The sequence below is a fragment of the Saccopteryx leptura genome, chromosome 2 (assembly GCF_036850995.1).
Source record: "Saccopteryx leptura isolate mSacLep1 chromosome 2, mSacLep1_pri_phased_curated, whole genome shotgun sequence".
Lineage (NCBI taxonomy): Eukaryota > Metazoa > Chordata > Mammalia > Chiroptera > Emballonuridae > Saccopteryx > Saccopteryx leptura.
In genome coordinates, this window is record NC_089504.1 from 382,012,337 (window position 1) to 382,024,894 (window position 12,558).

Sequence of the window (12,558 nt, forward strand, 5' to 3'; positions counted from 1 at the left end):
CTGTCCCCAGCTTTAATAAACATCCTCTCAATAAATAAATAGCCCTGGCCGGTTGGCTCAGTGGTAGAGCGTTGGCTTGGTGTGCAGGAGTCCAAGGTTCGATTCCCGGCCAGGGCACACAGGAGAGGCGCCCATCAGCTTCTCCACCCCTCCCCCTCTCCTTCCTCTTTCTCTTTTCCCCTCCCACAGCCAAAGCTCCATTGGCCTGGGCGCTGAGGATGGCTCCATGGCCTCTGCCTCAGGCGCTAGAATGGCTCTGGTTGCAACAGAACAACGCCCTGGATGGGCAGAGCATCACCCCCTGGTGGGCATGCCGGGTGGATCCCAGTCGGACGCATGCGGGAGTCTGTCTGACTGTCTCCCCGTTTCCAACTTCAGAAAAATACAAAAAATAAAATTAAAAATTAAAAAATAAATAAAAATGAACAGGCGATCTGACAGGATACTTTCTGGGGATTAAGTTTATCACAAATACAAAAGCAATTACAATAATAAGATAAACCCAGAGGGGAAAATTACAAATATACCAAGTCATCTTTGTTTCTTCCTTTCTCTTCCTCTACCATACCCCCTTATCTCCCATCAGCATCAATCTTATCACCAAAATAGGTATTTCCACCAAGCCACAGCTGTCCATATTGGACCTATGATATGTCACCAGTCACCATCATTTTGCACCTGGATTATAGTAACAGCCCCAAGTTCAAACTCCTTCCATGATACCCACTACCTTTAAGCAAAATTCAATTTCCTTATCTTGACTATTGTATCTCCAAACTCTTCCTATATGACCTCTTCCTTTAAGAACCACACACCTACCCTGGCTGGTTGGCTCAGTGGTAGAACGTTAGCCTGGCGTGCAGGAGTCCTGGGTTCAATTTCCGGCCAGGGCACATAGGAGAGGCGCCCATCTGCTTCTCCATCCCTCCCCCTCTCCTTTCTCTTTGTCTCTCTTCCCCTCCCGCAGCCAGGCTCCATTGGAGCAAAGTTGGCCCAGGCGCTGAGGATGGCTCCATGGCCTCAGGCACTAGAATGGCCCTGGTTGCAACAGAGCATCGCCCCCTGGTGGGCGTGCCAGGTGGATCCCCGTCGGGCGCATGCAGGCGTCTGTCTGACTGCCTCCCCGTTTCCAGCTTCAGAAAAATACAAAAACAAAAACAAAAAAGAACCACACTCCTAACATACTGGCTGACTTTCTCACCTCAAGACGTTGTGTAAGCTCTACTCTATGCTTGAAAGGCTCTTCCACTCTTCCCCTCTTTAGCTCAGGCCTTTCCAAGGCTTGCTTTTCTTTTCTACTCTTCAGTAGTTTCATTCTTTCTCTGACCACAGCACCTCAGGTAAGTCCCTTCTATTACATTCTCTTGGCTTAGGTTTACTTCTTTCATAGTAGTTATTAATATTGCATTTTACTTATTTTTCTACTTTTTGTCTGTCTCCAAGTTTCATGAGGGAGAAAGCATGTATGTCACCCATCTTTTCCAGTACCTATCAATGGGAAAAATTCTCTTGTAAATATTTGTATGAAAATATAAAATTAGCCTGGACTGTGGTGGCACTGTGGATGGAGTGTCAACCTGGAATGCTGAGGTTGCTGGTTCGAAATGCCCAGTCAAGGCCCTGGCCGGTTTGCTCAGTGGTAGAGCGTTGGCCTGGTGTGCAGGAGTCCCGGGTTTGATTCCCGGCCAAGACACACAGGAGAAGCGCCCATCTGCTTCTCCACCCTCCCCCTCTCCTTCCTCTCTGTCTCTCTCTTCCCCTCCCGCAGCCAAGGCTCCATTGGAGCAAAGTCGGTCCAGGCGCTGAGGATGGTTCTGTGGCCTCTGCCTCAGATGCTAGAATGGCTCTGGTTGCAACAGAGTGACGCCCCAGATGGGCAGAGCATCACCCCCTGGTGGGCATGCCGGGTGGATCCCGGTCGGGCGCATGCGGGAGTCAGTCTGACTGCCTCCCCGTTTCCAACTTCAGAAAAATAAAAAAATATAAAAAAATAAAATAAATAAATACCCAGTCAAGGCACATATAAGAAGCAACTACTGCAAGTTGATGCTTCCCACTCCTCCCCTCACCTTTCACTCTCTCTCTTGAATCAATAAATAAAGTCTGGCCATGGCCGGTTGGCTCAGCGGTAGAGCGTCGGCCTGGCGTGTGGGGGACCCGGGTTCGATTCCCGGCCAGGGCACATAGGAGAAGTGCCCATTTGCTTCTCCACCCCTCCACCGCACCTTCCTCTCTGTCTCTCTCTTCCCCTCCCGCAGCCAAGGCTCCATTGGAGCAAAGATGGCCCGGGCGCTGGGGATGGCTCCTTGGCCTCTGCCCCAGGCGCTAGAGTGACCCTGGTCCAGGCAGAGCGATGCCCCGAAGGGACAGAGCATCGCCCCCTGGTGGGCAGAGCCTCGCCCCTGGTGGGCGTGCCGGGTGGATCCCGGTCGGCGCATGCGGGAGTCTGTCTGACTATCTCTCCCCGTTTCCAGCTTCAGAAAAATACCCCCCCCCAAAATAAATAAATAAAGTCTTTGAAGGGTCTGACTTGTGGTGGTGCAGTGGATAAGGTGTTGACCTGGAATGCTGAGGTTGTGGGGTATGGCCACTGGGCTTGCCTGGTTAAGGAACATGCAAGATGCAACTGCGAGGGGATGCTTTGCGCTCCTCCTTTCCCCTTTCCTTCCCCGCTCTCTCTCTCTCAAAAATCAGTAAATAAAATCTTTAGCCCTGGACAGTTGGCTCAGCAGTAGAGCATCGGCCCAGCATATAGAAATCCCAGGTTCGATTCCTGGTCAGGGCACACAGGAGAAACAACCACCTGCTTCTCTACCCTTCCCCACCCTCTTCTCCCACAGCCAAATGGTTTGAGCAAGTTGAACCCGGGCACTGAGGATGGCTCCATGGCCTTACCGCAGGTGCTGAAATGGTTTAGCTGCTTAGCAATGAAGCAGTGGTCCTAGATGGGCAGAGCATCACCCTGTGGGGGGGCTTGCCGGGTTGATCCTGGTTGGGAGCATGTGAGAAACTGCCTCCCTGCCTCCCACTTAAGAAAAATAAATAAATAAAAACGAGTAAAACCTTTAAAAACAAATCTTTTAAATTAAAAGTTAAGAGACATTCCTGGCCCTGGCCAGTTAGCTCAGTTGGTTGGAATGTCATCCCAAAATGCCATGGTTGAGGGTTTGATCCCAGGTCAGGGCACATACAGGAATCAACCAATGAATGCAAAACTAAGTAGAACAACAAATGAAGGCTTCTCTCACTCTCTCCCCCTTTTTCTAAGATCAATAAAAGTTAAAAAATGAATTATTAGCCAAGGGGCATAAAATTCTGGCTTTAAAAGCTCAGTTTTGATGCCTAAAAAGCTAAACCACTTAATTTATCTTGTTTAGGGCATGAAGAAGCATTACACTGACTTTTTAATCTAGCCAATGTTTTACTAGCCTCTAGTTTTCTACAAAGGCTAATAATAACACATCAAACCAAATCTGTAAATTCCAGGCTTGGGAGAGACGATCCAAAGACTCAGTTTAACAAAGTAAATACCGCCAGGATTTAACTCAGCCAGTGTTGAGAGACATCAGGAAAAAAACACACTAAATTACAGCAACATACCTGAGATGGAGGACACAGAAAAGGAGAAACAAAGCTGAATGTGAGGGGGAGAGTCAGTGAAAGGCCCTATTATTTGTGAGGAGTTTGGAACAACAGGTAGGCTTTCAATAGGTGAGGAGTGGGTGGAGTTAGGCAGTCAATGGAAGAGCCAACAGCCTGAGCAAAGGTTCTCAGGGAATAAGTGAGAGGACTAAAGGGGCTACATTCAAGTTAGGAAGTAAGGACAGACGCAGATTTAGTATATGGGAAGACTGTGTGTGGAAAATTTGGAGTAGTTTTTTTGAGGGTAGCAGGAGGCTGCTGCAACATATTCTTTTTTCTCCCTCTAGAAGGGGATAAAACCATTTATTTACTCATTTTTGGGACAGCTGTATTATAGTATCTGTCACCTAAACATAAGCACAATACCTTATACATAGCACATGGCTTAATAAATGCCTGAAATTAATGATGTAATTCACACTTCCAAGTTAGGGCAATTATTTACTAAAACACATTACAAAAATTTCATTACAGTGGGTTCTAAGAGTCTCTCCAACCACTTATACTGGAATTCTATTGTGCTCAAAGTTGAGTCTAATTACTAGTATCTTTGAGGGTACTAGTTTCACCAGATTTTTAGTGTCTAGTCTTTGTTATACAGTATTTGATTTATAATCACTTTCTCACAGTTTTTTAAAAATTATTTATTTATTTATTCATTTTAGAGGAGACTGAGAGTGAGAGAGAGAGAGAAAGGGGAGAGGAGCAGGAAGCGTCAAGTCCCATATGTGCCTTGACCAGACAAATGCAGGGTTTTGAACCGGGGACCTCAGCATTCCAGATCGACGCTTTATCCACTGCGCCACCACGTCAGGCTCTCCCAGTTTTTAAAGTCCATTTAGTTCAGTAGTTAATCTTAAAGCCATTACACTATCATGACTTTGTTTCTTTTCTATTTCACAAATGCAACACTTAGTCTAGGCATCCACTGAGTGCTCCTTAATTATAATAGCTTTTAATCGCTTCTCGGCCTTTTGGCTAAGATCAAGTGTAGTATAATAGCTTTTAATGTTTAAAATTCATCATCAATATCTTGTCAGCAAACCTGTAAAATCAGAAACATTTCATCCCATAAAATCTATATTAGCACTCTATCCTTTTAAAATAGATATTTAAAGGCCCTGGCCGGTTTGGCTCAGCGGTAGAGTGTCGGCCTGGCGTGCACGAGTCCCGGGTTCGATTCCTGGCCAGGGCACACAGGAGAAGTCCCCATCTGCTTCTCCACCCCTCCCGCTCTCCTTCCTCTCTGTCTCTCTCTTCCCCTCCTGCAGCCAAGGCTCCACTGGAGCAAAGTTTGCCCGGCGCTGAGGATGGCTCTGTGGCCTCTGCCTCAGGTGCTAGAATGGCTCTGATTGCGGCAGTGACGCCCCCAGAGGGGCAGAGCATCGCCCCCTGGTGGGCATGCCGGGTGGATCCCGGTCGGGCGCTTGCGGGAGTCTGTCTGACTACCTCCCTGTTTCCAACTTCAGAAAAATTAAAATAAATAAATAAATAAATAAATAAATAAATAAAAAGAAACAAATTGGGCAGTGAAGTCTCTTTTATTTTTAAAATTCTAGGCCATTTCTTCAGTTCAAATTTAGCATAATTTAAATAAAAGAAACTGTTAAGATACTGATTAAGGCAAGTAAAAGTAAATAATCAAATAAAAGAATGCATTTTACTTTAAAAGGGGATATCTGGTACTCAGTGTCACTTAGGGTTCTTAACTATAAAAGATATTAAAAATTAAATAGATACTAAATCATTAGACTTAATAAAAAAGAACATCTAAAATTCAACTAGGATAGAAAATAAGTGTCATTCAAAAATTTCCCTTAGTAAGTAAATATTCTAGCCTTATTCTTCCTTGGAATTTAACCAAATGAATTTCTATCCTATTAAAGGTCCAGCTGGGTGTGTGTGTGTTTGTGTGTGTGCGAAGCTCCTCACTGAAGCCAAGTTGTCTTCTTTTAAAATTTTTGAATTTTTTTTTTCTTTTAAAGACTTTATTTATTCATTTTAGACAGGAGAGAGAGAGAGAGAGAGAGAGAGAAGGGAGGAGCAGGAAGCATCAACTCCCATATGTGCCTTGGCCAGGCAAGCCCAGGGTTTTGAACCGGTGACCTCAGCATTCCAGGTCGACGCTTTATCCACTGCGCCACCACAGGTCAGGCCCTAAAATTTTTGAATTTAATGTATGATATAATAAATGGCTATTTCAAACTTGGCACCAAAGTATCAATATAGTTCTGATATTTCACAAAGGTTGTTTCTAAATGCTGAAGCACTTCATTTGCCGACTGTTCCACGGGCTGGACAGGAGTTCTTAACTTGGAGTTCAGAAATCTGCAGGGAGTCCAAGAATGGTGTGCAAACGTGTGTGTACGTGCATGGGGGGGGGGGGGGATGCCACAGCTATCTTCCTATTCTCAAAGAAGCCTGGAGTCCAAAAAAGGTTTAAAAAATACCCCAACAACAAAACACTGCTTTAGTATGATAACCACATAGGTAACGTGATAAAAGGCAAAAAATTCCTACATTTTAATTTTTAACTATGTAACCGCCGTTAACTGTTTAAGATGCATATCCTCATCCAGTGACCCAGATCCTGAAACTAGCCTTCCATTCGGAATGCATTCTGGAAAATAATTTGGTTCAGGATAGCAGGAAATGAGTTCAATCATCCCCCCCCCCCCCACACACACACACACATTCTTGGATCGACCCAATGCACCAACCCGGCCAATGTCGACCCTACTCCGGGGTCGGGTGGGTCGCACGCCCGGGAAGCGCTAGCGCTAGCGTACCTGGGTGCGGGCTCGATTAGGGTGGTGGTGTCCAGATAGTGGATCTTGTAGAACTCGAGCAGAGCCGGCAAGTGCTCAAACTCCTGGTCCCCGATCTTAAAACGGCGGTTGGGTAGCGAGTTGATGATGTAGTGAGAGACCCGAGAGTTCTCAGACACGGACAGCACATAGTCCCCGGGGCAGGTGGAAGAGTCGCGGACTAAGAACATGCCGTGGCGCTGGCCCTGGAGCCGGTTCTGCGCGTCCTGGCGAGACACCGGCCCCATGTACCAGGCGGAGCGATCTGAAGAGTCAAATCTGGCGGAGGACATGGTGCCGGGCTGAGACTCTGGGGCGGGTCGGGGCGGCGGCTGCTCTAGCCTGCTCTGGACGCCTTTGCCCGGCAGACGGTTTTGGGACCGAAGAAGGGCCTCTCGGCACACCTCGAGGCGCGCTTAGAGGGCCAAGCCAGCACCTTCCCCGCGGCTCCGGGCCCGCAGCATCCTCTGCCTTCGCCCGCCTGCTCTGGGGCCGCCTCACGGAAGAAGCCGGCTCGGGGAATGCAGGGTAGAGCCCGAGGTCGGGGCGGGCGAAGCCGAGCAGCAGCGGAGGCCGCCACAGGGTTCTCGGGCTGCCCCGCCGGGAGTGCCGCCTTCCAGTCACTCCTGGCCTGAAACGCACCGGCTCCGCGCGCCCCCGGCTCTGCACCGACCCCAGCTGCCACACCAAGCCCCGAACCCCAAGGAGCGTCGCGCCTCCACGGCAGTTTCACCTAGCCGGTTCCCAAGAACCACAGCAACAAAATGGCGGACGCGAGAGAAGCAGCCGGCCACCTCCCCCTCCGCTCAGTGCTCTCTGTCTGCGCACGCGCTGGCTTCGGATCCCAGCTGCAGCCGGGTCCCTCCCCGTGATGTCGCGCAGAACAGCCAATCAGGATTGCGTCGTGACGGTCCGGGCGTGCGCCTCTCGCTCCAGCTCCCGCGTTCCGAGAGGAGGCGGAGGATTTGGAGACAGTGAGCACTCCTTTCTTGGGCTGTGGTAGGCCGCCGGGGGCGCTGCCGCTCCTAGGTCTTCTCGCGCTGGCAGGAAAACAGCTGGACCCGAGTGGGAGCGGCATTTCGAAAACCTGCTCTGGCTGCTCTGGGAACAAAGCGTAACGTGTTGGTCGAATTTCCGACCCTGGAGGCGTGGCACTGAAGTGACCTGGTCGGCGGAGGGGACAGTCCTGGATAGGCTGAGGTGGCTCAGGAAGGAGACGATCGCGGGGGCTGAGGTGACCAGAAAATAAAGACTAGGTGACCTTGGCCCGAGGTGTTCTGGTAGGATGAGATACCCGGAGTGGCCAGGGGCCCCGACAGGCACAAATTGGGGGTGTGAATGTTGGATTGACAAGATTAAGCGGTCTACTACAGCCTGAGGTAATCTAGTCATCACTGGTGCTGAATTAATGTAAATAAAATACAGACGTCTCTCGGGCGTGGCTTCAAGTCTTGCCTTCTCTGCTCCCCTAGCCTTTCTGCTCTGTACCCCAACTAGAATGTAAATTTTAAGAAAGTAGGGATGATGCCTGACCTGTGGTGGCGCAGTGGATAAAGCGTCAACCTGGAAATACTGAGGTTGCTGGTTCAACCCTGGGCTTGCTTGGTCAAGGCACATATGGGAGTTGATGCTTCCTGCTCCTCCCCCCCTTCTCTATAATAAATAAATAAAATCTTAAAAAAAAAAGAAAAAAAAAAAGAAAGTAGGGATGAGTCTGACCTGTGGTGGTGCAGTGGGATAAAGCGTTGACCTGGAACACTGAGGTCGCCGGTTTGAAACCCTGGGCTTGCCTGGTCAAGGCACATATGGGAGTTGATACTTCCTCCACCTCCCCCTTCGCTCTCTATCTCCTCCCCCTCTCCTCTTTGAAAAAAAATGGAATGAAGTCTTTTTTAATTTTTTTTTTTCTGTATTTTTCTGAAGCCGTTAACGGGGAGAGACAGTCAGACTCCCGCATGCACCCGACCGGGATCCACCCGGCACGCCCACCAGGGGGCGACGCTTGAAGTCTTTTTTAAAATTATAAAAAAAAAGAAAGTGGGGCCCTGGCCGGTTGGCTCAGCGGTAGAGCGTCGGCCTAGCGTGCGGAGAACCCGGGTTCGATTCCCGGCCAGGGCACATAGGAGAAGCGCCCATTTGCTTCTCCACCCCTCCGCCGCGCTTTCCTCTCTGTCTCTCTCTTCCCCTCCCGCAGCCTAGGCTCCATTGGAGCAAAGATGGCCCGGGCGCTGGGGATAGCTCCATGGCCTCCGCCTCAGGCGCTAGAGTGGCTCTGGTCGCAATATGGCAACGCCCAGGATGGGCAGAGCATCGCCTCCTGGTGGGCAGAGCGTTGCCCCTGGTGGGCGTGCCGGGTGGATCCCGGTCGGGCGCATGCGGGAGTCTGTCTGACTGTCTCTCCCTGTTTCCAGCTTCAGAAAAATGGAAAAAAAAAAAAAAAAAGAAAGTGGGGAATGATGTCTTGTTCATCTTTGGGTTTAGCACAATGCGTGGCTCTGAGTTGTTGCTGTATTTGTTGAACGAATGACTATCGAGAGAAACCTCTAGGCCAGGGGTCCCCAAACTTTTTTCACAGGGGACCAGTTCACTGTCCCTCAGACCGTTGGAGGGCAGACTATAATAAAAACTATGAACAAATCCCTATGCACACTGCACATATCTTATTTTAAAGTAAAAAAATGAAACGGGAACAAATACAATATTTAAAATAAAGAACAAGTAAATTTAAATTAACAAACTGACCAGTATTTCAATGGGAACTATGCTCCTCTCACTGACCACCAATGAAAGAGGTGCCCCTTCCGAAGTGCGGCAGGGGCCGGATAAATGGCCTCAGGGGGCCGCAGTTTGGGGACCCCTGCTCTAGGCTACTGGTGCTTGATTATTGGTTGCACCACCCCAGGAGCTGGAGAGAAGAGAAAGCATGTCCAAAAAGGGAAATGCAAGCAGTACAAACCCATACTTAGCTCCCTCTGGCAATGCAATTTCATTTTGGCTCTTTGCACACCTCCAACTCCTCAGGTTGGACATAGGGTGATAGGTGATGTACAGTTTAGGGTAAACTAAAGGGTAAGGTCTAGTGCTTTTTGTGACTCAGGATCAGCTCATTTTATCAACTCCAAAATCCTTTTATGTTGTATTATTAGTCTCGGGTACAATTTGAGTAGCACAGAATTTGAAGCTGACTGCTTGGGTTCAAATCCTGGCTCAGTCAATTGACTAGCTGAGTGACCTTGGGCCAGTTACTTAACCATTCCACCCATGCTTCATATATTATTAAACAAGCTAATACATGTAAAGTGTTTAGAATAGTGCCTGACACTATTAATAAGTAATTTTTGAATGTAGCTGGGTTAAAGATGGAACAAAATTGGCCCTGGCCGGTTGGCTCAGCGGTAGAGCGTCCGCCTGGTGTGCGGGGGACCCGGGTTCGATTCCCGGCCAGGGCACATAGGAGAAGCGCCCATTTGCTTCTCCACCCCCACCCACTCCTTCCTCTCTGTCTCTCTCTTCCCATCCCGCAGCCGAGGCTCCATTGGAGCGGGGATGGCCCGGGCGCTGGGGATGGCTCCTTGGCCTCTGCCCCAGGCGCTAGAGTGGCTCTGGTCATGGCAGAGCGACGCCCCAGAGGGGCAGAGCATCGCCCCCTGGTGGGCAGAGCGTTGCCCCTGGTGGGCGTGCTGGGTGGATCCCGGTCGGGCGCATGCGGGAGTCTGTCTGACTGTCTCTCCCCATTTCCAGCTTCAGAAAATTAAAAAATAAATAAATAAATAAAATAAAAATAAAAATAAAATAAAAAAAAGAAAGAAAAAAGGAAAAAAAAAAGATGGAACAAAATCAAGAGAAAACTGGAAACATTTTATTGAAGGTAAGGAGATTGTGCAATTGTTTCCTGTTATCAATATAATAAATGCATTTAAAATAAATATTTGGCCTGACCTGTGGTGGCGCAGTGGATAAAGCGTCGACCTGGAAATGCTGAGGTCACCGGTTCGAAACCCTGGGCTTGCTTGGTCAAGGCACATATGGGAGTTGATGCTTCCAGCTCCTCCCCCCTTCTCTCTCTCTCTGTCTCTCCTCTCTCTCTGTCTTTCCCTCTCCTCTCTAAAATGAATAAATAAATAAATTTTTTAAAAAATAAATAAATAAATAAATATTTGGGCCTGACTTGCTGTGGTGCAGTGTGGTAAGACGTTGACCTGGAACACTAAGGTCGCCAGTTAAAAACCCCAGGCTTGTCCAGTCAAGGCACAACTGAGAGAAGCAACAATGAGTTGGTGCTTCCTGGTCCTCTATGTCCCCGCCCCCATCTTTCCCTCTCTCTCTAAAAAATCAGTAAATAAAATACATATAGGCCTGACCAGGTGGTGGCGCAGTGGATAGAATGTCGGACTGGGACATGGAGGACTCAGGTTCGAAACCCCAAGGTCGCCAGCTTGAGCATGGGCTCATCTGGCTTCAGCACAGGCTTAGCAGCTTGAGCGTGGGATCGCTGGCTTGAGTCTGGGATCATAGACATGATCCCGTGGTTGCTGGTTTGAACCCAAAGGTCACTGGCTTCAAGCCCAAGGTTGCTGGCTTGAGCAAGGGGTCACTCGCTCTGCTGTAGCCCCCCCCCATCAAGGCACATATGAGAAAGCAATCAATGAACAAGCAATCAATGAACAAATAAGATGCCACAATGAAGAATTGATGCTTCTCATCTCTCTCCCTTCCTATCTGTCCCTATCTGTCCCTCTCTCTTTGTCTCTATAAAAAATATATATATAGACCTGTGGTGGCGCAGTGGATAAAGCATTGACCTGGAAATGCTAAGGTCGCCGGTTCGAAACCCTGGGCTTGCCTGGTCAAGTCACATATGGGAGTTGATGCTTCCAGCTCCTCCCCCTTCTCTCTCTCTGTCTCTCCTCTCTCTCTCTCTGTCTCTTTCTCTCATCTCTAATAAATAAATAAATAAATAATAAAAAATATATATTTATATATAAATATATATAATATATAAATATATATATATTTTTTCAATTTAAGTGAGGAGGGGAGATAGAGTTCTGCATGTGCCTTGACCGGGATCCACCCAGCAACCCCCATCTGGGGCTGATGCTCCCAACCAAGCTATTTTTAGCTCCTGAAGCAGAGGCTCCATGGAACCATCCTCAGCACCTGGGGCCAACATGCTTATTGAGCCATAGTTGCAGGAGAAGAGAGGGGGAGGGGGAGGGGGAGGGGGGGAGCAGCAGATGGTTGCTTCTCCTGTATGCCATGATCGAAAACTGAATCTGGGGCTTAAATATGCTGGGTTGACACTCTACCACTGAGCAAACTGGTCAGGGCCAAAAATTTTTTTAATTTATTTTTCTTGCCTGGCCGGATAGCTTGGTTGGTTGGATTGTCATCCCAAAACACAGAGGTTGCCAGTTTGATCACTGGTCAGGGTACATACAGGAACAGGTTGATGGTCCTATCTCTCTCTCTCTCCCTTCCTTCCTCTCTAAAAATCAATAAAATAGCTCTGGCCAGATAGTGCGGTTGGTTAGAGCATTGACTTGGAGTGCAGAAATTGCTGGTTCAGTCCCCAGTCAGGGCACATACAGGAACAGATGTTCCTGTCTCTCTCTCCTGTTCTCCCTTCCTCTCTCTAAAAAAATCAGTAAAATATTTTTTTTTATTTTTTATTTTTATTTATTTATTTATTTTATTCATTTTAGAGAGGAGAGGGAGAGACAGAGAGACAGAGAGAGTGAGAGAGAGAAGGGGGGAGGAGCTGGAAGCATCAACTCCCATATGTGCCTTGACCAGGCAAGCCCAGGGTTTCGAACTGGCGACCTCAGCATTTCCAGGTCGACGCTTTATCCACTGCGCCACCACAGGTCAGGCCAAAATCAGTAAAATATTTTAAAAAATAAAATACCCTGACCTGTAGTGGCACAGTGGATAAAGTGTCAACCTGGAATGCTGAGGTTGCTAGTTTGAAACCCTGGGCTTACTGGTCAAGGCACATAGGGAAGTTGATGCTTCCTACTCCTGCCCCCTTCTCTCTCTCTCTCTCTCTCAAAAATAAAATATTAAAAATAAATAAATAAAAATTGTAAAAAATCAATAAAATAAACAT

General features: G+C 48.1%; 1 protein-coding gene and 1 pseudogene across 2 annotated transcripts in view; one reads left to right on the forward strand and one right to left on the reverse strand.

Moving 5' to 3' along the window:
• CRKL (CRK like proto-oncogene, adaptor protein) overlaps positions 1-7,897 on the reverse strand; it is a 37,080-nt gene extending 29,183 nt beyond the window's left edge. The window contains exon 1 of one of the 2 annotated variants that reach the window (XM_066365436.1): positions 6,432-7,893. In XM_066365436.1, coding sequence (XP_066221533.1) covers positions 6,432-6,742 — 311 coding nt within the window. In that variant the 5' untranslated portion in view covers positions 6,743-7,893. Of the gene's footprint in view, positions 1-6,431 lie in introns of both variants that reach the window. The other variant, XM_066365437.1, reaches the window with a different exon arrangement.
• Positions 4,601-4,832, forward strand: LOC136396305 (U2 spliceosomal RNA; annotated as a pseudogene).
• Positions 7,898-12,558: the final 4,661 nt, after the last annotated feature.